Source organism: Leptinotarsa decemlineata, unplaced genomic scaffold (genome assembly GCF_025532065.1).
Source record: "Leptinotarsa decemlineata unplaced genomic scaffold, Ldec_3_MD MMD2_P_RNA_scaffold_6, whole genome shotgun sequence".
NCBI lineage: Eukaryota > Metazoa > Arthropoda > Insecta > Coleoptera > Chrysomelidae > Leptinotarsa > Leptinotarsa decemlineata.
The window spans coordinates 1,205,635-1,230,426 of record NW_027412533.1 but is presented as its reverse complement, the minus strand read 5'-3'; the positions used below and the strand labels follow the sequence as shown (position 1 = coordinate 1,230,426).

The window sequence follows — 24,792 nt, the reverse complement described above, 5'->3', positions numbered from 1 at the left end:
TTCTTTCGTTTTATTTATATTTCTTAGTGTTGAGTTATTAGATATAATAATGATATGTAATTAGTTGTAACTTCCATTGGATGCAGAACAACCAAAAATAGTGAAATAATATTCAAGACAAAACATCCTCACAACCTAAAAACATCAATCAATGGGAAATCACAATAGTATGATGAAATTATGATATTACATATGTCAGTCGAATCAAAAACACAATCAGTAGAATTAAAATGTACAAAAAAATTTTAAAACAACCGTGAAGCATCTCAGGGACTCAAAAAATAAATAAATATTCAATTAACAAAAGATCAAAGACAGATGCATCTTTATCGGACTAGTCAGAAAAATGGGATGTAAATATGCATTTTAGATAATTAACATACAATTAAAATGAAAGTGAAATTAAAGTTATAATTAAAATTGGTAAGTCAAAATTTCAAGAATTGATATTAGTAAGTTGATATTTTAAAAATTAATATTTAAAAACGAAACACATTTTAAAAGTTGTGAAATACAAATACATTTTAAAAAGTTGGAAACTTTTCTATACTATAAAATATTTGTTCTGTCAGGAAACGCTTGAGTTTAATGCTAAATGACATGTTAGACATATTACAGGTATATCATTTAAGCTCACAGATACATTTAAATTCATTATATAATTTAACTCCTATGTAGTCAGGCGAGTGTCATGTTAGTGAAAGTTCTAATTTTTCTTGAACCTGCTTCGATTTTCTTCAATACATGTAATTATTTGAAATATGTATAAGCTGGACAAAACTTTTATTAATGATTTTTTAAATAGACTGTGGATGGACATTCAACATAGCTCTTAATATTTTTTTTCTGTGCTCTGAATGCCTTATAGGCATGTGGCAAAAAACCCCAGGGTACTAATCCATATTGTAGAACTGACTGAACAAGTCCATAATACAATCATTTAAGTACATTAAAAGAAACAGAGTCTCTGAGATGCCTTATCATGTAACAGCATGTGCTTGGTCTGGAGCATACAGCAGCCAAAAGAAGTTTTTATCCTTCAGATACATTAGGACCGATTTTCGAAGGTTATTTCTATTGGTATTGTTGGATATATGAGTCTGTTAAAATCTGTTTTTCCGTTAATCAGCTGTCGCTTCCCTACGAACGAAAACTCTCAAAAGTTAAAACTTGTGCGAGTTAAGGATTAACGAGATCTTGCCTTTCAACGTGTTATTCCTAACATAGGTTGGACGATAGGAAATGGAAATCACTGGTTCACACAGCGGTTGATTGAGTGAGTGAAGCAAACCACCCACGTCAACCCAACAGGCTACTGTCCCACCTGTGGATATGGCAAAGTTATTTCGCCATATGGTTGTCATCTCCATGTCAGTACATGAATCACAATTGCGAGCAAAAAGGTGGGGATGCTTCGCGACAAACATAACAAAAGAAAAAAGAAAGAAATATGAGGGCACGGTGAATATTCCAAGTTTTCTGAAATAATTCACCCATGAAACCCCTGATCAAATGGAATTTCAAGCTACCTTCACATACGTTTTCTGATGTTGAATACAGATTATTTACTCTTCGCATAGCTATAAAACCATGTTTTACATAGACTAACTAATCCCACCACTTGATAGTTTGTGTATAACAGATGTTTGAAAAATGGCCTCAGTTATCTGTTATTCCGTACCAAATAATAACCAACAAATGAAGTCAAATTATTAATTATTTGTGTTTTAATTTCTTTCACCTACAATTTCCCAAACATTTAATATCAGTAACTGAAAGTATTGAATAATCCTAAATGATTTTGTATAAGTAACTGCATCTGAAATCGGTATACATTTTTTTCATGCATACATTTCCATACCCAGATTCGAAATTCCATATAAGTAACACCCCTGATACTTCTGAATAAATGCAGGTCGCTCAAGGTGTGCCCAAGGTTTTGTGTCTGGACCGCAACATTTTATAATTTATATAAATAATATATTTTAATTTTCTTGATACTACTCCAGGGAGCAGTATCATGGACTCACTGCAGGCCTGACAATTTCTTTCAGATATATCTACTGAACAATTCAATTCCAATAAAATAAAGAATTTTAACATAACTTCTATCACAACAGAACTAGCATAAACTTGTTATGCATTACATGTGACGAAAAACTAAATTGATTGTCCTCATGTGAAGACACTAAGAAAAAACTTGCGTGTATTATTTTTCTTCTCGAGCAGCTTGGAAACTTTATTGGTGCTGGTTCTGTTTCATTATATGAGAAAATCCCTCAAAACTTTATCTTAAAAAAATCATCGAAGTAAAAAATCTCAATTTGAACGAATTCAAGAAGAAAATAAAACCATATTTTCTCAAATACTATTTCTTTTCCTGAAAGAATTTCAACATGCCATTTTAAAATAATTATCATCCTGTGAATGAGTGTACTTGATATTCAATACATTCAATAATCAAAAATCTATTTTAGTTCTTGGACTCCTTCTGAGAATATGTATTGTTACTTCCATTTCATTTATCAGTCTTAACGCATACTTATTCTAATTTTAAACTTTCAAATCTTCAATCGAATTACGTTTAACAAAACTAAAATACTACAGATGAAATAAAACTCTAATTTCAAACAGAAAAGTGTGTTTTTCAGCAAAAACAAATTCAAAATGCGATGGAAAGATTCACAGTGATACAATCAAAAGAAGATAATATCTGATGAAATGCAATAAAAAATTCACCTATAAATAAAACTTTGTTATTTAGCAGAAACCTTCCAAAAACATAATTTGTAATCATCCCCGATACAAACTAAAGGGTATCTATAATGCCAGCAAACATTCGTAGGTAATGTCACGCTAGCAGTAAGTTTTCCAGCTTGACTCCTAACATGAACAATTTTCAAGGTTCTGTCCAAACTATTCACGGCAGCAATAAGTTCCCCCTGAGGAGAAAATTTCACATTTCCGCCATTTTCTGTAAAAAGTAGGTTGTTGTGAATTGGTAAGCTGAAAGAAAAAATATCAAACTCTTAATTATAATGCTCCGTGTGAAGCAAAAGTTGAAAAAGAAAAGTGTAGCTATGGTTTTAAGTTTTATGCTCATTTATGATTAATATTTTAAAATCAATTCATGAAACTCATCAACTGATTGAGAAACTCGGATATAAGTTAATAATATATATGATTTTTTTACATTCAAAAGGATTTGAATGAAATGCTTTCACCTTAAGATAACGAAATGCAGTACCATGAATTAATAAAAAAAAATATTTCTCATACATAAAATCTTCATAGTAACTTAAGAACACAATGCAATGATCTCAAAGATTAATATGCCTATTTCAAATCAAAAATGTCATGAACCAATCATATCAATAAAGAAAGCTTCAGAACAAATGATACACTATCACCAGAAGTTCATAAATGAACATTATCTCATAACAGATCATTATTTAGACCTCAGATCTAAATAAGAGTTATATGCCCAAATTTGAAATCCACTCTATCATAAATATACTGCTGTTAACCTGACAATCTGAAAGTTACAACTTGTCAACCTCTGAATTTTCCCAATCTAGGTCATTAACAGATCATCTTGTACAGAAAATCACTAGAAAATCTCCAGATGCAGAAAATACACCAAGAAAATTATAGAAGTGGGATAAGTAATAAAAGCTCATAGTAATAATAATAATCGTCTTTATTATTTTTAAATAAATATATACAAAAACAGAATATAAAAATACTAATAACTACCTTTGATGTTACTGAAAATAAAGGGCGAAGTTTATTTTTGTTAAGTGTCAAACACCATAAAAATATTCTTCCACTTAACTCAAAAACAGAAATGTGTTCTAATTTGATATAATATTTCAGTTACTCATTGCAAATGTATTCCTCTCTGATAATAATGTATTTCAGAATTGAATTCCTTTGGTGTTCTTCACCATTAACTATTGCTATACACACCTATAGATATGTTTACTTACCTACGTACACTCAAAACACGAGTATCGACAGTTCGGAAAATAAATAAAACTTGAAAATTCGACCGGATCAATAGAGTGTACCTTCCATCAAAATCTAAATACTTCATAAGTTATTTCATGTGAAATTGCAGAAATGAATTATTTATTTCTCACAATGCAAAAGATGAGTCCTATGTAGTCAAAACCCTTACAGAATTATTTGTGTAAATTCTCTTAATTCCTATTCATTTTCTATTGAGAATGAGTGTTTTTGTGGGGAGTTGAGGAGACAGATAGGTTAATCCTATATTCATATGATTTTTTTGGCCTAACAATTGTTACCCTCCAGTACATTGCCATGTTCTGTCATGAGCATGAGTTTTGTGAGAAATGATATTTCTCAATATAAACTCAATATAAATCAAAGAAAAGATAGCTTTTGAATTTTATAACTAATCAAACAGTCTAAGCAAAAACTTCTCTTCGAACGTGAGAAGGAAGTCCACCCGGGTTATAGTTGGAATGTGTCATTTTGTGAGGCAGTCTGAATACTCACCTTCCAAAATTTGGTCGAAAGACATGAGAGGGGGTAAAAATTCCAAGAACGAACATGCAGTTATCATCAAAACAGGCGCCCAATTCAGCCCAACGTGGATTTATAAAATGTTGCATAGCATGAGGACAGACTGGATTGAGGGTAGACAGCAAGATGCGGAAGAGTTTCTTGGTTTTCTTTTGAATGGTCTAAATTCTAAATGATGAAATGTTGGAGTTAATGGATTTGTTTAAATGTTACGCTGAAGAAGGAAAACATCCTTTTCACTCTGCTACGGGCAATGATTCAAGTGATAAGTGGAAGGTTATACGATCAAAAAATAATAGATATGTAAACAAAAGGACCAACTTTGACAGTACACCCATAACCGACATCTTCGAGGGGCAACTAAAGTCGAGCATACGTCGTGCCGGAGATCACATTACTGAGAATTTCCAGGTTTTTCTCACGCTGCCTCCTAATATTGTGGAATTTGAATTCGACTTGAAAATTAATTCGATACTAGTTTCGTCGAAAAAACATTTTCCAGAAGAGAAGCATTACAAGCAATTCGCCGTTGTGTACCACGACGGCAAAGAGGCCAACATGGGACACTAAAAACCGATGCCTTCCACGTCGGCTACAACTGTTAGTTGAGGTAAGACGACTCCTCGGTCGAAACCGTGCAAAAAGACTACGTGCTGAAGCAATCTCAAGAATTAAGAATTGTATGCCTTTACGCGCCATTTTAGATGTATATTACAGTCTGGTCTACAGCCATCTAAGTTATAATGTGATCCTATGGGGAAACAGTGTTGACAAAGATAGGGTTTTCATTGCTCAAAAAAAAGTTGTTAGGAAATTACTAGGCATCCATTGGAGGGAATCATGCAAGACGTTTTTCATTAGTCATCAAATTTTAACCTTTCCCTGCATCTATATCTTTAAAATACTTTCATACGTTCGCGAATGTATAACAGACTGTATTAAGAACTCATTCTATCATAGCTACCCAACTCGATATGCAGAGGAGTTGAGCATTCCTAAACATAAAACTATAAAATTCGAACATTCTACCAAATATATGGGAATAACATTTTTCAATCGGTTACCAGACCATTTCAAACAGATGAACACTGTAGCATTTAAAAAAGCAGTTAAAACATTGCTTCTTTCTAAGGCCTACTATAGTATTGGCGAATTTCTCTCGGACCATCTCGACTGAATGGGTTCATGCGGCTTTGGCATGACATATTCAATTTTTATAACTTTTTTAATTTTTGTAATTCTGACTTTTGTTATATAAATTTTTATTGTATTATTTTTATCTACTGATCTACAATTTTATCGTTTGATGTGATTTTTATGTGCTTAATACTGACCTATCCTATACGTTTGTCAACGTCTTTGAGGATGAATAAATATTATTATTATTATTATTATATGGGGCTTCTGTGCTGAACAGCCACAACACTGCGACCTTTGCAGGTTTATTGTGTGTGCACTCATGTATACTAGAGTTCCTTGTCTAGGTCCGTCCTTGTAACCAGACTCCATAGGCCAGACCTCAAGTTCCCCATATATTGAGAGGGTTGTGGTTTTTTCTCCCCTAATGTTGCAAACCTTAGCCTTGACAGACCTTCGCAATAGCATAGTATGTGTACGGAGGTTTCCTCATCCTCTTGGCAAAGCCTGCATAGGGCTGTGTCTGCCAGTCCGATGTTGTTCATGTGTTTGTTGAGTCTACAGGGTCCCGTCAATATCCCGATCAGAAACTCTAGTTGATCGCCTATTCAGACTTAATAGGTACTCCGTGAATTTTGGTGATGGCTCTTTAATGAACTTTTTTGCCTGTCTCAGACCCGGCGCCTTATTCCACCATTTTTGAGATTGTGTTTCCTTCCAGTTGCTGTTACGAGTTTTTCGCAGCGATTTTGCTATATCACAAAAGGGTTCTGGGCCAATGGGGGAGCATCGTGCTCCTTCTCGTGCTAGTGAATCAGCTTCTTCGTTGCCCTTGTATCATATGTGGCCTGGTACCCAGGCTAATGACAGTCTTTTTTGACTACCTAGTTGTGTTGTGTTGATTACTGATTAGTTATTTATACCCTAAGTATATATATGATATATATCACGGGGACTCTCGCCCTTCTCGAGTTATACGAGGAAAACCAAAAATGCTGTTTTTCGTTTTTTTTTCGAATGGAATTGTTATTTTGGAGAATATCACAAAATGGAAAAAAATGTTATTGTATTCGAAGTGTACTATGACGATGTAATAATAAATATTAGATAAAACGTTTCATGTCAACATGGCCACCATCAACTTTTTTTTAAATACGGACCTGTCTTTTTCAATACAGATATTGATAAAGCAACAAATTCACAATCCAAGGGTTACCACATTTGATATTTTTATAGCGTTTCATTTGAAATAACTACCATCATCAGTGATAACGATTTTAAATTACGGCCCTGGCGTTACTTCTTTTGTAAATTTTTTCGATTTCTTCCCAATGTAATTCAGACAACCCAATAAATTCGACAGGTAGGTACCCCAACACGATGATAATTCGTACATTTTCGTTTTAGAAATTTTTGTATTGCCGTTATTCTTCTTGCAAGGCTGATTTTTCCCTAATCAATTATAATTCGTAATATTTTTATAATTCTCAATCCTTGAAGTAACGAAAATATCAGTTTATGGTCAATATTCGATTGTTGTATAATTTGGTATGATCAAATAACATCTCAATTCATTTACTATCTTGAACGCGTAGGCTTTGCTTGGTTTCCATGGCAGGAAAAATGAATGCGTTGTTGATATCTGTTGGGAACTGCCAGAGTTCATGAACGTATCAAAGATATATTCAAATGATGACAGGGCTGATACCGCTGTTCAATTATGCAAAATCAAGGAATATGTATGTTGAACTATACTCGAATCGTCGTATTCCAAACATCCAATTGTTTATACGATTAGAAATAAATTTGAGAGACCATGGTGCATTTGACAGAAAAAAAAACAAGAAGATGTGTGGTTACTGAAAGTGTGAGGAATGAAATAAATGTTATGGGTAAGCAAATATTATTACATAAAAATTTACACAGTGAAAACATCTTTTTTTTTTTAATTTAGGATTGGCCAGTCACAAAAATTATGCTAATCAAGATTGTTCTTTACGAGAAATTACCCAAGAAATGGGGATTTCTGTAAAATCCACCAGAACTATTTTGAAAAAGTACAAATATAAATGCTATGGGATACGCAAAGTTCATTACCTCAATGAAAGGGATTATGGAAGGAGAGTATGATTTGCGAAGTAGTTAAGACGTAGAAATAGGGAAGTTGGAAATATTTGTAAAAGAATAATATGGACGGACGAATCAAAATCACCAACAATGGTTGGTTAAACCAATGAATTCGATAGCTACTTAGATAAATTGCCACTAAATATCCGCCATGAAATACAATATTTTCAACAGGACGGCGCTCCTCCCCATAATGCAGCAATAGTAAGGGAACATTTAGATGCTATATTCCCAAGAAAATGGACTGGAAACAACGGACCAATTAACTGGCCAGCTCGATCCCCAGATCTTACTCCTTACCCCTTAGTCAGCTGACATGTTTTCGTGGCAATTGTTTTAAAATTTTCCACACTACAATTCACTTCATTTTGAAAAACCGTGCACTTTGCGCCTCATTTATGCTTCAAATTCTCGACAATATTCAGTGTTGGTAGACCTGGATATATCATAAGTGGTTTCATAGATTCTTGCTAGCTTTGTTTTGATTTTTATTTTGTTAACACTTCTTTTCGAATCACTTATCACTGTAGCACAAAGTTCCACAGTTTCATGTACACTCGGACTTCTATTTTCAGTTTTTTTTTTTTTAACAAAATACCCGCATCAACCTTCAAGGTTATTAGCGGTTTGACATAGCATTTCACAAAAGTTATTTACAATTTATGTCGGTTGAGAATGAGATGAGTGGTTGTGTATAACAGCTTTCCCCTAAGATGTCCTTGAGATTTTCGGCTAAGTTATGCTCCAGCCTTTCCGCATAGTACATTGGACACTAGTAATATGTGTTTTCCTGAGAGGTCTGTATCGCATATATCGCAGGATGGTTTTTGTTTTCCAGTTATTAGATATTCATGAGTGGGCCTTGTATGGCCGAGGCGAAGTCTGGTGATAACTATTTGATGGCTTATGACTTCAATTAAAGTTTTGTAAGGTATTGAAATGATTTGTTTTATTTCAGCTAGTTTGGAGGATTGTCGGGACCATACGTGTTGCCACGTATCAAGCACTTTGTTTTTGATGAACACTTTGAGGTCGCTGGGTGTTGTTCTTGTTTCTGTCATGGCATCTGCTTGTAGCCCAACTTCTTTCGCACTTTGGTTGGCTTTTTCGTTCCCACTAATGCCGATATGGGATGGAACCCATACTATAGTACTATAGTCTTTGTTGTATTCGAAAGAGCTTACATTTGATAAGTTCAACGATGGAGTGATGGGTATATATTTTCCGTATGGACTGGATGGGGCTCAGAGAGTCGGTTATTATAACGTATTTCGGGTAATCTGTTTGTTGCACATGAGTAAGAGCTTGAAGGGGAGTTTATATTTCATGGTGGTTACAGGAGTAATGACTGCTGCTCCTACTTCTTCATTCATTTTCGAAGAGTCGGTATATATTTGCAAATAGTCTGGATATTTGTCCATGATTTCGGAAAAGTGTTTTTTAACCACAATTTGTTTTATTCTTGCTTTGTCGTATGTCGTGAAGTCAGTGTTTATTGAAACGGATTGGCTCGTCCACGGCGGTGGAGTTATGATGTTTGTGTAGATAGGCGGTAAGTGGGAAAGTTCAATTTCTTGCAGGTACTGTTTTGTTCTTTCTGAGAAAGATAATTTGGATTTGTTGTGGTTTATGATTCGGTTGACAAGGAATGAGGTTTCTTTGAGGGACGAAATATGTACAGTGTATGACAAACTTAATATCTTTCTTCTTGTTGTTAGCGAAGACTCTCCAGTTTCTGCGAGAAGACTGGACAGGGGTTGTTATATATGCACCTGTAATTATGCATAGGGCTGCGTTATGGATGCTGTCAAGTGACTTCAGGAGATGTCCCGATGCTGAGATATAAAGTGTTGATCCATAGTCGATTTTGATTTGATTTGATTTTTAGTTTTTGTTTCATAACAATTTGAAATAAGTGTCTTTACATTTTTTTCATATGTCACAAGCCGACATGGAATTCATAACATTTCATTCATAAAATACATTACGGATGCGTTTACAGAGTGACATTTATAAATGAATGCACTTTAATATAACAGTATAGCTAGTAACTTTTTTTAACAAAATTGAAACTCACCATGGTTTTGTTAAGTCCCATATGAGAAGTTCGCCAAGTTGCAATGATGCTATTAGATCTCTATCTGACGGCGCCCAATGTACACTAGACAGTGGCTTGCTATAATCAATAGATATAATGGGAGTCTCACTATCGACATTATAAAACCTAATAATGCCGATTTTTTCAGCAACAAGAAGCTTACAGTCATCTGACCTGTGCCAGCACACATTCATTCCTGAAATGAAAGTTTATCGGTGAATAGTTTCCTTTCTTTAAACGAATTGATATTTCTGATTTGAATTCAAATTTACTTTTATTTCATTTAAAATACACAGGGCGTTATCAAATAATCAAGGGTGTCATTACAGACAAGTCGAAATTAAAAAAAGAATGTCTCAGAGTTGGTTCTCTCATTCATCTAGGTTAATGTTTTTTAACGACGATACTGAATGTATGAATTGATATCATAAGGCCTAAAAACGCCGTAAACCTCAGGAGAAAAAAATAATTCAATAAAACTTGATATGGTATGTATTCCTTTTTTCGAAGTAGGTCCTTAGGGCTACCCTGGCCACATACATTTTTGAACTGTTTTATCCCTGCTGAAAAGTTAATTTTCACTGAAAAATCAGTTTTGGCCAAGAAATTCTATATATCGAAGTGAATATTTTATATATAAGTATATTAAATATACCCAAATGAATGGTGAGCTATGCGACTAACTTGAGAATATAGGGGTAACCCCACTATTTAACTTACCAGGTGAAGTTAAATTGAAAGTGGACTTCAATTTGTAATCATCAGTAGACCAAATTTTTACGGTATTATCATCACTTGCAGAAGCTAAATAATTATTTTCAGGATCAAACATAGTGTCATTAATGTAGCTCGAGTGTTTACCTATTACCTAGAAGAAAAGAAACCTAAATGAAACATGTTTATGTGTGGGTTTAATTCAACTCGAGTGTGTACAACATACTTTCCTAGAGTGACCTTAAACTGATATCATTGACCAATCACAGGTTCTATCATCCATCCGCTAAAAAGTATTTACATGTATCTCATGTAACTACACATTAAAGCCAAATGCAAAATTATGATATTTACAACAGATATATATTGGACACCCCAACAATATTCAAAATAATCTACTACTATACGCTTGCGATACAATCAAAGACTTGGAACTTTTTTTTAACAAATGTGTCATTAACCTACTACATCAATAAAAGAAGCCTTCTAGGTGAAGAGATTCATTATGAAACATGGTAAAGATTTGTACTCATTATTTTCTAATCCATTGGATAATTGTCATTATTGCTGTTACTATTCATTCATTACTGCATCTATTTTCTTGTTTTATTGTGTCCTATAACATTACTATCATTATTACTGTACTATCAAATTAATCAACTATACTAATCTTTCACTCTATGTCCTGAAAATAGGTGAAATGCCCCTTGACACCTCTCTTTACCAACCAATGCAACTTTTAGTATTCAAGATGACTTCATATGCCTAGGTTAGTTCAGAACTTGCTCAGAAGATGACATGGTGTATCGAAACATCTGTTAGCATTAAATATTAGTGTTGAATAGAACTGGCCCATACTTGATGAAAATCCATATAAAAACTCATTAATACAGTTTGTGAAACCCTTTATAGTGAAAATCATACAAAAAACTGTGTTAATGAATGTTAAATATGTTAGTGTGAAGTATTATTTACACCTTACCCATTTAACCAAACTGAATCTTTACCTGTCCAGTTCAGTAACCACTTGATATTTTCTCATTGAATTAAGCAGGCAGTTTTCTCTGATGAATTAGTTGTTTTGAAAGAAATTTTACTTTATGACACTTTGGGGAATTTTAAATAGTTACACAATGCTTGCAATGGATTTTTCTTTAACAAATTCAATTTCTCAATACCTTTCCTAAAGGTTTAGCATTATTATATTGGTTTGATAACGGATGAGAAGGTGGTGTTGATATCATAGGTTTTTAGAAATACATCCCATAAATTTCAATTTTTAGAAATCTTGACTAAACATATTTATTTCAGTCTGTGTCAAATATTCAAAAGACATGAAAGAAATTATTTGTGCCAGTACTCTTTAATTCATTATCTCTCAACTGTTTTCATTTCACAAATATTGATAAAGAAGTGACTTCAGTAAGATTGAACATGATTGTTTCAGATGGAATATCTCATATAATTTTTGTTCGAAGGAACATCTGCAGATAAACTACACATTTCAGTGAATTTGTATTGATTTTTTTTATTTCTTCATTTGTTTGGACATTTCCAATTCTTATATTACTCTAGAAGACAATACTTTCAGAAATAGGACTCACCAAACAAGTATTACTTTCAGACAAATCGCTAGTGATAATTCGAATTTTAAAATCATTGCCTCCTACACAGAATATAACTCGATTGGGCAAAGTACTCAGTGATGTGTCTGGAGATATACTAAGGGTTGTACATCTTGCTGGATGAGAAAATTCTGTAACAATTCTCAACTCGATGGTATCCTAAAATTGTTTGGATAAATATACTGAAACAAAAACAGTTTCAGGCAATTGAAATTACGATTAGATCCAGGTGAGCCAATAAAATCTTCTTTTTGAAACCTATAAGCAATATGTCTTGGGACCATTCAAATTGTGAAAACTGGATGTGTAAAATTTGTCCATGTTCGGAAAAGTCTTTCACATAAAAAGGTTCACTATAGGCTTTTCTAGCGGTTTCAATCAAATCCATTTTTATTTTTGAAATTCAAAACGGAAAATTTCAAACAACAATATAACCAAACTTCTTTTTCAGTCCACAGCGGCCAATGCTATCTAGGCTCTCCAGCCAAGGAATCCAAGACAAATTAAAAAAGTAACAAGAAAAATTATTCAGCATGTCCACATTCCAATTACAACCAGCTAACCAGTCTTTCCGCAGGACCACTATACCACTACCAACAACAATTCTAAATTGAAAGAAAATTACACAGAAATAGTTGAAATTTAATTCAAAAAGGAAGTACTCAATCGACAGTGGTTTTAACATCAACTTCTATATTTTTAAAAGTAATGACATTCCAATGATTTCTAAAATACGGTTAAATGAGAATACGTTCTGCTACGACACTTCGCCACGTTAAATAAAGACGTTTTATTATTATATCTGTTAAATATTCTGCGATTTCTAAAAATTTCCTTTTACTTCTTATGGAAACTTTTTGAGAACCAATAATTTTGCATGTAATTTCGAAGTTTGTCATTCGTACAACACTTCCCTATAAAGTTCAAATATATTTTTAGGGCGATGTAGATACAATATGACATGTATCACATATGTTCTGTGATTCCATGATACATACGCTTCGCATCAAAGTTCAAATATTTGAACTTTCTAGCGACATTCGTATTTTAATTTGCTAAAAAGGATGTGAAATTTGGACGAGCATGGCTGCCCCTTATTAATGTTAATTTAAATTTGGTATTGTACAATTCCATAATAATAAATGTTCACCGTGCGGTGACCATTGTTTTTCAGCCGCGCGCATGACGCACTGGGGCGTCATGTACATTATTTTATCAAACCGGCGGTATTTTGCTAGCGCTTGTAGTGGATGTCACAAACCACCTACTATATAAGTAGTTTGTGGTGGATGTGTCGAAACAGTGGGAGCATGTTTAATAGGGTTGGGTTATAGTAAAATCGGCGTCGTCTGTGATTTCATTAGATTTAAGGGATAAATTTAGAAGTGCAATATGGGTGATTCAGAGATGAGTGAACCAAGTACCTCAAAAGGAAAAAGGCGAAGAATCGAAGTTAAAAACCTCACAGAAGAAGAACTTTTACGTATATTAGAGGATTCAGATATTGAGGACTGCGATTTTAATAGTGAGGGCTCCTATGTCCCTAGTGATTATGAGCTGTCCTCTGATGAAGGCGAGTCTTTTCCTTTTTTTGTAAATATGTTCAGCTATTTTTTACTTGTTTTTATTGTAGATGAAGGTAATCAAACCACCTTAACAGTTGATGACATCCGTATTTCGGAAGGCAGTACCAATATTGTGGACAATTCGGATGTATGGAATGATTTTTGTATGAGAATGAAACAAATTGATTTCCAAAAAACTCCAGGTTTCTTAGTTGCAATTCCTGAGAATGCTAGTCCTTATGATTATTTTAGATTATAATTTGACGACAATTTGTTGGAACATGTTGTTAATGAAACCAATAGTTATGCTGAAAACATTTCTTTCTGTTGGTATTTCGCAACATTCAAGAATAACTCGTTGGAGAAATGTTACCAAGGACGAGTTACTTCAGTTTATAGGACTTATTATCCACACAGGAACAATCAAGTGCAACGTTTTGAAGGACTATTGGAAAACTCATTGGCTTTTTGGGATAAAATGTTTTTCAAAATATATGAGTCGCGATCGCTTTTTCCTAATTCTGAGAAGTTTGCATTTTGCTAGAAATCCAAGTGAAGAAGAAACAACGCCAGAAGATCGTTTGTATAAGATTCGTCCCTTATTGAACTATTTCCATGAAAAAATGAAAACTATTTACTACCCCAACAAAAACTTATTCTTGGATGAATCAATGTTGTGGTTTTAAATTTAATGAACCATTATTTAAATGCTGGCCACGCCTTATACATGGATAACTTCTATAATAGTTTTGGTTTAGCCAAAAAGTTGCTTGAAGTAAATACTTACTGCACGGGGACACTAAGAGCAGGAAGAAAAGAAACTCCAAAAGATGTCACGACAGCAAAACTCAAGAAAGGAGAAACGAAAGGTGCATACAAACAAAATGTTTTGATCGGAAAGTGGCGAGACAAGCGGAATGTTCTTTATATATCTACGGAATTTAAAAATGATATAGTCCCGGCGCAAAATAAAAACGGTATTATCAAAGAAAAACCGTTGCCCATCGCAGAATATAATAAATTTATGAGCGCCATCGACCGTATGGATCAAATGATGTCTTATTACCCAAGTGTTCGAAAATCACTCCGGTGGTATAAAAACTAGGGATACATATATTCCAACTACTACTTTTTAATTCTTTCATTTTGTATAACAAACATTCGAAAAAGCGGTTATCCTATTACGATTTTCGTTTATCCGTTCTAGAAACAATTCTTCCTGAAGAACAAACCATAGTCGAACAAAAAATCACAAAACAAGGCACAAGACACTTTCCTGAAAAAATTGAAATAAGAAATAAAGAAGGAAGAGTTTTACGAAAAAGATGCAAAGTGTGTTGGGCAAAGAAAATAAGAAAAGATTCTACATATCACTGAACTCAGTGTCCTGATAGTCCAGGTCTGTGCGTTGGAAAATGCTTCGAAGAATATCATGAAAAAAAAATGTAGTTTCAAATATCAGATTTTTAGCTATGACGTTCTTAGTTTTGTTTTGTTCCTAGTTGAATACTTCAGTTTTACTGCGTTTATTTTGTTGTTGTTTGTTTTTCATATTATTTTTATATTTGTTTTTGTGTTTATTTTACCTTTGATGACATTGTGTTCGATTCACTATGTTTATTTTCATTGAGTATCTTTGTTATGGATATCATAAAATTATATTGCAATAATAATCTGAATGATTTATGACTCACTGGTGTGTCATGAGCACACTGAACCAAAGTTAGGTTCATTGTGCGCATGACGCGCCGGTGCGTCACAAAAAAATTATCAAATTAGCTCCTATTTTATTCCTTATTAACAACTGATAAAAGCAGTTCAAGGTCTATTCACCCTATTTAATGAAAAAAAGTTGTCAGGCCGTACGTAAGGTTCCTAACGTGTTAAAATGAAAACATTATTATCAAGTTGGGATTTTTTTAGGGCAAGAAAATCCTTAAGGCTTTTTCAGAGTGGTGCCTGTGCGAAAGTAGCGATTCACATTGGATTTGAGTCTCTGGAGATCAATTCCATTGGGAAAACGTTCTCAGGAATTTTATTCTACATAAACGCAGTTCTCCTGATGAAAGAGTTCTTATGTACCGCTCTTGGTGAAATCAAATGTGCCAAGTCACTTGAACAAATACCTACTACATCGTCTGTTCAGTATAATTTCCGTACTCCACTGCGAGAGACGGATAAAGGCGAAAACGTCAGTCATTTCTGAAAATTTAGTGACTACTTTTTTGGAATTATACCTACTATAGTAAGTTTCTGGTAGTGATCAATGGAATAGACCCTATATATGTCATGAAAAAATGAGAACTTTCAAAAATACCTTATTTTAAATATGTTATGTATATGTTTTTGCGAAGGATAAAACTCAGGAAAATCTTTTTTCGAAAAGCAATTGACAAAAATTATTCAATATGCAAAAAAACATTAAAATTCTCCGGCAACTATACCAACTTATACAAGCTCCCGAAATTACATTTTGAATTACATCCGTAAGTTAGTGGTAATGATCTAACGGATTCTAACGTAACACTGGGATATGTGATGGAATCGGCCATTACTTGACGAAAATCCATAACGCATTCAATATATTGTTAGTTGAAGTTGGGATGATTCTGCATCGTTACATGTCTCAAACGTTACATCGTTCTCAAATTTATCAACGGATACATAAATTGGTCCATTCGAAACGTATATTTGTTAAAGCAATTCCTAAGAATTTTTTTGCTGAATTCAGAAATTCCCCTGGACTGTTCGTTTGCTGAAAGAATTCAATTATTTCTCATAGGTACCCAAGATGTCTTGAGAACTTGAAAGAATCAAATACTGCGATTCTTGGTATTCGATTCCATCTATCACTATTTTCCAACCTTCAGAAACAGTTGGGTAATTTTGTGCGAAAATTTTCACAATTTGAGATGCAACAAGTCCATATGTATTACAAAATATAGAATAGAATAGAATATCCTTTATTCGCCATAAAAAAAATACAATAGTATTATAAGGTTTTGTCAAATATCATATATCATAAGAATATCATAAAAACACTAAATGAATAAATAAAAAATAAACAAATAAGAAAATGAGATGTGAACAATTTCTATATAAATTCACTGTCTACGTATATTGTAAATTCAAAATATTAGTTAGTGTTGAAGTCAAATGATAAAAATTCGTCGATACTATAAAAAGCGTTTTCCAGGCAGATATTCTTCATATAATTTGTAAACGAGGCTGTATTTAAGTTTTTTATATCTTCTGGTAGTTTGTTAAATAAAATAGGACCATAATAATTTTTCGAAAAACGGCAGTGATTTAGTCTTGTGAATTCAATTTTAATCTGTTGTGCTTGTCTGGTGTTATGTGAATGAAAATCGTTTTGATTCAGGTATAAGTGAGGATTTTTTTTTACATAATTTATACATGAATAGACGTAAAGAGAAGGTAATGTAAATAATTTATTATTAATAAATGTTGTTTTAACGTCTTCTTGATAACCCAGTTTGAAGATAACTCGCAAAACTTTTCTTTGCAGTCCAAACACTCTTTTTGCATGAGGCGAGTGTCCCCAGAGTACTAGACCATAAGATACATGGGACATAAAAAGTGAATGATAAGCAGTGATAATGGTTTCAATAGACGAGATGCCCATTAAACTTCTTATAATATAAATGCTCGTTGCCAATTTTTTGCAAATAAAATCTACATGTTTTTCCCAAGAGAGCTTTGGATCCATTTGGAATCCAAGAAATTTAATCGATTCATTTTGGTCTATAGGCAGTTGTTTGTGTGTAAAAAGTAATGTTGCGTTTTATTTGTATTTATTGTAATTTATTATTTGTCAGCCATCTATTAGCATTCGATTCTGCTACTTTCATTTCTTCAACTATAGCCTCGTAATTTGTGTTTTGGAGCGTTAATGACGTGTCGTCAGCAAATTGCGTAATCTCAGAGTCATCTTCAGTTTTGAAATCAATCACATAAATCAAGTATAGAACTGGTCCCAAAACCGAACCTTGGTAGACTCCGTTTTTTATTTCTTTGGTATCAGATGCCTTATTATTCAAAAAAACGTATTGTCTATGTTCCGATAGGTATGATCTAACAAGGTTAATTGAGTTTTCCTCAAATTTGAACCTCTCCAATTTTTTAAGCAGAATTTCATGTGACACACAATCGAATGCCGCCTGAAGATCGCAGAACACTGTTCCTGTGTGGACACATTTCTGAAATCCTACGACGATTTTATTTACCAGTTGCATTACAGCGTCCGTGGTTGATTTTCCGTTCCGGAAACCGTATTGGTAATCTGGAATGATGTTATGTACCTCAAGGTGTTCTACTAACTGCAATTTCAGAGCTGCTTCAAATATTTTGCCGATTACGGGAAGTATTGAGATGGGTCTCAGTTTACATAATTCTTCGGCATTTTTTTCTTTCGGTATTGGGATCACTTTAGTAATTTTAAGGCAATCAGGAAAAATTCCTGATTTTATTGCTTCGTTTATCAACTTTGTTAAGGGTGAGATTATGATATTTTTGATTATTTTCATTAAAAAGATATTTAGTTCATAATGGTCAGCACTAGTTTTATTTTTCATTTTATTTATTATATTTCTAGTTTCATTAAAGGTTACTTTAAAGTTTGGGAAACAGCTAAAATTTCCTGGCAATGGAGAAGTTACATGTGATTGGGTTTGTACTATACTGTGATATATATCGTCTGCTTTGTTAATGAAGAAGTCATTTATCTCATTTTCCTTTAGTTTGATTTCTGTCTGTTTTTTTGTTTTGCCCCTCTCTTCATTTATTATATCCCAACACGTTTTATTAATATTATTCGAATCCTTTATTTTCCTGTTATTAAACTCTCTTTTTGTAATATTGTAATTTTGTAATAAAGATTCAAACATTTGAATGGTATCACAATTATTTGAAACTGAATATTCAAAGCAGTTTGGGAAAATTTGATAAGAAAATATTTTAAATCTCTCAAATTAAAAAAAATTGAGCACCTAGAACATTTGACTTCAGATGATCACGCAGTTTAGAAAAGAAAACTAAATACTTTTTTGAAGGCGACCTAAAAAAAAGGGATGATTCAATCAAGTATTATAGTGAATAAAAAACAATTATAAATATAAAACTTTTACTACAATACTAAAAACATTCAATTTTCACTCTTCTTTTTATGATTATAACAATTAAAACCTCTCATTATATAAGTTTAGTAAAAACTTGTCTTTCGCACTGAAATGACTTCTTACAATGGATATTGGTATTAGTATTAGAAATGCCAAAATATTTTAATTTATCCACATGTATACAAAATAATAAGTAAACTTTTAAACTTAATTAAAAAAGTACATATTGAAATTAAAAAAATTTTTGTTTTCAACTTAAACTAATAGTCGTTCAATTTCTTGTTGAATTGTTTGTATTTGGGGCTTCAATTGGGACCCCTCATTGATAGTTACGCTACAAGCAATAACTGACCGTGAAACACCACATGCTCGGCCCAATGCTTGTTTAGACCTAATGAACACATATGGAACATTCTTGTCCTCGCAAAGTAATGGCAGATGTAGTAGGATGTCTAAAGGCTCAGCGTCTGCTGCCATAACGATAAATTCAGAAATTCCCCGATTAAGAGTTTTGGTAACTTCGTTCGCCCCCTTACGAAGTTGTTTATAATTCATAGCCTGCTGCACCAGATTCAAAATTTTTGTAGTAAGGGTAGCGTCGGCCAGTGGGTAAGCTTTTGGATTGACTTCTTCAGCCTGTAAAATTGCATGCTGTAAAATGATTTTCCACTTAATGACAAACTTACCATTTTTTGAAAATTATGTTCGATACAATTTTGAAGTGAGACTATATTTTTCACTAATTCAGTAACCTCTCGGCGATTCAATCGCTTCACTGAGGTGAATTTACCAATTTAAAAATCTCTACACACTCCAAACCACCGAATGACAACAAACTTTCAACATGTGCTTTGTCAGTGTTGCCAAACGAGTAACACCAGTATCACAAAATAACATCTTCTTCTTCTTTTTCCAGTAATGACTTTAGCTGCCAGGGATACCCAGCCAAGAGTTCCAGGATCATGTTGCTACTACAGATGGACCCAAATCCCACCTGGGTTTGCGCTAAAACAAAGTTCAACTGTAATTTGAAATCAGTAATTTTTTTTTGGTACTGAAGTCAGACCACTGATACCTTCCAGCGATTAATTCAAATTCTTCGAATTCTTTGAACATAATTCAATTGTAGTCCAGAAATAATCACATTGTCTTATCGACAGGTTGTTAGACCAACATTTCAACCAAAGTAGCTTTGTTTTAGTATGTTAACGTTCACTAACAACTCAATTACATTTTCAGGTTATCAATAAATACCTCAAGAGTTGCATTTCTCTAATTAGAAAATTATGTTCAGTAAATAAAAGTGAATAAAATATTCATTTATTTCCAAAGGTTTCGATAATTAACTGTCACTACCAGTTTGAATACTTCTTATGCTAAAAAGTAAGTAAACTATTGAATATTATTTATTTTCGTAAACATTAACTAACAATCATGAAAAATTAAACCCTTCCTCCCTTGTTATGGATTTGATGAAGAGAGATTATAAATTAAATAAATATAGTGGATAGTCTCAAATGCAAAAGTGTTAAGGTCCTAATAAAAACAAACTGATTCACAAACAGTATAGACACAGAAATAATTATTATATTTCGTCTTAAAATATACATTTGAGTTTTGTGGTTCCCACTCCTCAAAGAATGAAGAATATTCATATAGAGTTGTTTTCCAAATTTCATACTTCACGGGAATAAAGAAATGAGGGGATTGTTTACATGTGCATTCACTCAAAAAAACTGTGATAATAATACGTCTATAACTGGAAGCTCTGGTATAGAATAAATCTAAAACAAGGACTACTCCCAATCACCAGAACTGCAACACGCTTCTCGACGCGTGTTTCACCAACCAAGTTGGCGTTTTCAGGAAATGAAGAAGTCTAATGTCAGTAGGTAGTGATTAGTCTACTTCACCTCCTGGAGACTCCAACTTAGTTATTGGTGTTACGCGTATCGAGAAAAGAGTTGCAATTCTAGTGTTTGAGAAGAGTGGTTGTTCTGCAAAATAAATCACAGTCAATAAGCCCCAAAATCCCACGAAAACTTCAAAATTTCAATGAATTCAATAGTAAACAAAACAAGAAATAATCGTTTGATGCTTATCGCAGTAAGGTAGATCACTTCAACTACTACCGCATCCCCTTCAATAATGCATATTGCAATTGTAGACGAAACGTCAGGATTAAATATTTGGAGACCACGGATAATAATCCAGTAAATAGCCAATGATCTGAGAAACGATGTGAACAAACTCGATAAATACTTATAAAAACACAAGATGAGAATAAAACCCATCGGATGTGAAAATATGCCCGATATATATTGACAAAGGTCAATCCAATATTGTCTATTCTATTATTCTTGTTAAAAATAGTTTGGGTACAAACCAGTGACGCTCATGCATTGCAGAACAGGGGAACAAAGTTATAAAGACTATATACACACAGAAAAGCCCGCCGGAGGCGCAACATTTTTTGGAATACCACACCTATTCAAAGCAAAATACGTAATATTTGCATGAATGCAAACAAAAATTGTGTATTGCCGAAAATTATACGTTTAAAACTGACCATTTTAAAAACAAAAACAAGGAAAAAGGGTTGTCTTTGAGTTATTTAATATACCTAGATTAACTCTTCTCAGTCAATGAATGATAATAATTTTCTCTTCTAATATAACAGTTTTGTTAAAAAATTGCTACAAATATTTTATAAGCACATGTACTTAATTATGCTTATCTTTGACATATCTAAAAACGATTGAAAGTTGTGATGTACAGGTAATATAGGTGGTTTAATCAATTTCCCATGCAAAAAAAGAAATACTTTCAATCTCCTTGCTCATATTTTCCTTAATAATATATGCCACACTGTCTATAAGCTCATTTTGGATGGTTTTTGAGGTGACTGAAAAAACGCTACCGTTTAAAAAAGTGCCAAATTGTGAATCATATTAGCCCCATAACATTAACAGTTCCTTGTAATTGCCGCGATCAATCGAATCTTCGGTTTCATCGTGTCCGCGAAAAGCTCATTCTGGGGAACCCAAATAAATCGTAATATCGATAAGTCTTTTTGAATTCAACCGATTTTCCCTAACCTGATTATTAAAAGAAATTATGGCCCCTTTTTGAGCTGTATCTGAAGCTGTTTCTATATTTTGTTTGCTGAACAATTTTAATTTACAAGATGAATTTTTTAAATCGGGGTATCCTATTTTAGACCACGTTTGGTATTCAGTTTGTACGGAAAATAAAACACAGGTCCAACAAAAAAGTAAGAAATACCAAAACGATTTACCGAAATATTTTTCAGTCCCGGTCCGTCACGGCATCCCGTCAGAATAATTAAATAAAAAACAAACGCAGCCGTACACTAACGGAGACCAACTGGAGGATAGCCTCCTCTAACGCTATAATTTCTGCAAATAAAAGTACAAATCGGGACGTATGTCGCTGGTTGGTTCGGCCTCGCGCGGCTTGTGTTTTTTTAAAACGGTCGGAGGCTTGGCCCCCTTGCAACGTATGGCATTTATTATTTCGGGTTGATGGTTTATTCGTTCATGGGCGGTGCGTTTGAGGTTTATTGATGCAGGATACAGTGTGGTACGTACTACGTAGTGAGCGATAGTGTTTTTTCGGGCATATTATGTATATATATATATTAAAAATTAATGGTAAAGTAATGATACCCAAGCATTTTTAGAAAAAAAAATCGTAATTATTTGTCAATATCTTTCAATTTATTGCGATGAATAGCCTCAAATTTTATGGGGAGGCTAAGCCTCCCTTGCCTCCTCTGACGAGCCGCCGCTGGTACAAACAACACGCCAATATTCTGGCTACGTAAAAAAGAATAGTAGGGCGTTTTTATACTTTTCTTCTTCTGATGCCTATTTCAAAAGTTCATTTGAGCCAATTCAGAGCGGTCGGGCGGTATATACTGCGATCTGACTATTCCAGTTTAACGGGCAATTAAGCGCCTGAACGAATAATTCCAACTGCGGTTATTGGTTGAAAATTTCACTTTTTATCAAAACGTGCCATCACTCCGATAGTTTCTAAGTATTCCTAGATATGTTTTTGATCAAGAAAATATCACACCTTTGAGCTTATTGACTGTAGCGAAGTACACTTTGTCCTAAAAATTATAGAGAGTCGAAAAAAGCTTACAGCGTATAAAAAAATGTTTCCTAATTGCGGTAAAAAATGTGAATGCATATTCGGGAGTTAATGTTATTAAAAAGTTTATATTATAGGTCCGAATGGGGTGTTTCAAAGATGCAGGGTGTTATATTCTTAATTCCACAGACTATCATCGTTACTACTAAGCTGTCCTGCAAGGTGTATTGAACTTTTTTGAAAAATCCTTCTTTCAATATATAATATTGTAAATATCCATCAACTGATTTTGATGAAATTTGGCAATGTTACTTTCCGTGATAAGTTTCATTAAGCTTCAATTGACCTTATTAAGTGATGTGACCTCATAGTTGCCAACTGCGTTAAAATAATGACATTTGACATTTGCTTTGGGACATAATTGGAAAAAACCATCCTATATTTCTTCATAGCTGATTCTTCATTCTGGAGCCCCAACTTCATATAGGACGACTGGAATATTTTCAGACATATTCTGGAAATCAGTTTCTCATTTACCAAAATGAAAATGCAGAAGAAACTCAGAAAGATAGGTTATTTATTTATTAGCAGATGTCAAACTGTCAAATGTCATTATTTTAACGCAGTTGGCACCATGGGGTCGCATCATACAAATTATTGAGTTCAGTGGCGTCTCGGGGATACAGTATACAGTTTAGCCAATATTATTGTATGACACTCAATTTTTTGCTGAATAAAACATCTAAAAATGAAACTTTTTCATCCTTTGCCTTGTTTTCGTAGCTCACTTTGTTTCCCAGAAAAAATAACATCAAAAAGCGGATAAAAACAACTAGGCCATGTTTGCTATTTGTCAAGTTACATTTGAGCAAATATGCATAGAAACCCAAGTGTTTTACTTATTTGCTTTTGTTTTGTCAAAAAATCTCGAAGCAAGCAATGAGATTGAACCAACTTGTACACATATCGATAGATGGGTCAAGAATCGAAATCTGTCGCCCGTATTTTGTTGGGATCTCCAATTTATGGTCTATAATTTAAAAACATTTTGCCTGCTATCAATTCATTTCTAAATGTGAACCACATTGAAAATTGAAGGGCCAACTTGACATTGTCAAGCTGCGTCACTTAAGTATATAGAATAAAGAAAATAACTTTTGTCCAATTTCTATTAATATTTTTATTTGTTACGACCAGTTACAGTTCCCAAGTAAACTTGAGAATAGTTCAAGTAAACTTGACAATGGTTTAATAAACCGAAACCGGTAGTAACAAATAAAAATCTCAGTAGAAATTAGATAAAAGTTATTTTCTTTATTCTATATTGAATATGTATTTCTACAAAATAAATAGGTCATCTATCGAACAAGTGCGTCACTCAAAAGTTATATTCAGCAGCTCTGTGAATAAAATGCTGAATCTCTGTATCATTTCTTTACCACGAGTGCCGTAGGTCGAGGGTTTTGACAAAATATTTTACATGGCTGCCCAGAATGAACGTGATATTAGTAAAAAATTTGCAAATTTGAATCATTCACATAATGGGCTCCTTTCTAACTCCTCTATTCAGTGTAATAGGAATGATGTACAATAAAAAATAAAAAACTGATTTTTCAACTGTTTTTTAACAAAATCGACAAACGACAATTACTCAAAACTTTGTTTAAGTGTCTTACAAATATTATCCTAGTAAGTTAGTTCATTCATTATCGTGACCA

General features: G+C 33.3%; 2 protein-coding genes and 2 long non-coding RNA genes across 4 annotated transcripts; 2 read left to right on the top strand and 2 right to left on the bottom strand.

Moving 5' to 3' along the window:
- Window positions 1-2,624: 2,624 nt before the first annotated feature.
- On the bottom strand, window positions 2,625-12,707 carry Nup37 (nuclear pore complex protein Nup37). Its single transcript, XM_023155775.2, has 5 exons — window positions 12,470-12,707; window positions 12,232-12,411; window positions 10,634-10,781; window positions 9,893-10,109; window positions 2,625-3,006 (listed from the first exon to the last, which is right to left on the bottom strand). The coding sequence occupies exons 1-5, from the start codon at window positions 12,638-12,640 to the stop codon at window positions 2,757-2,759; spliced, it is 966 nt and encodes a 321-aa protein (XP_023011543.1). The 5' UTR covers window positions 12,641-12,707; the 3' UTR covers window positions 2,625-2,756.
- On the top strand, window positions 12,341-13,180 carry LOC141480058 (uncharacterized). Its single transcript, XR_012464140.1, has 2 exons — window positions 12,341-12,481; window positions 12,704-13,180. It is a non-coding gene; the product is annotated as an uncharacterized lncRNA (long non-coding RNA).
- Window positions 13,181-14,919: 1,739 nt separating this feature from the next.
- On the top strand, window positions 14,920-20,219 carry LOC141480059 (uncharacterized). The gene is made up of 3 exons (XR_012464141.1): window positions 14,920-15,679; window positions 15,741-16,062; window positions 19,872-20,219. It is a non-coding gene; the product is annotated as an uncharacterized lncRNA (long non-coding RNA).
- On the bottom strand, window positions 18,944-19,822 carry LOC141480057 (NHP2-like protein 1). Its single transcript, XM_074169752.1, has 2 exons — window positions 19,642-19,822; window positions 18,944-19,591 (listed from the first exon to the last, which is right to left on the bottom strand). Exons 1-2 carry the CDS (start codon window positions 19,642-19,644, stop codon window positions 19,211-19,213), a joined length of 384 nt encoding a protein of 127 aa, XP_074025853.1. The 5' UTR covers window positions 19,645-19,822; the 3' UTR covers window positions 18,944-19,210.
- Window positions 20,220-24,792: the final 4,573 nt, after the last annotated feature.

Excerpts from the sequence above, each read along its gene's own strand:
- Nup37 (XM_023155775.2), bottom strand. The coding sequence starts at position 12,640 with ATGGATTTGATTGAAACCGCTAGAAAAGCCTATAGTGAACCTTTTTAT. Across the intron at positions 12,412-12,469 it reads TGGCTCACCTGGATCTAATC|GATACCATCGAGTTGAGAAT; the intron begins GTAATTTCAATT and ends AAACAATTTTAG. Across the intron at positions 10,782-12,231 it reads CTGAAAGTAATACTTGTTTG|GTAATAGGTAAACACTCGAG; the intron begins GTGAGTCCTATT and ends CTTTTCTTCTAG.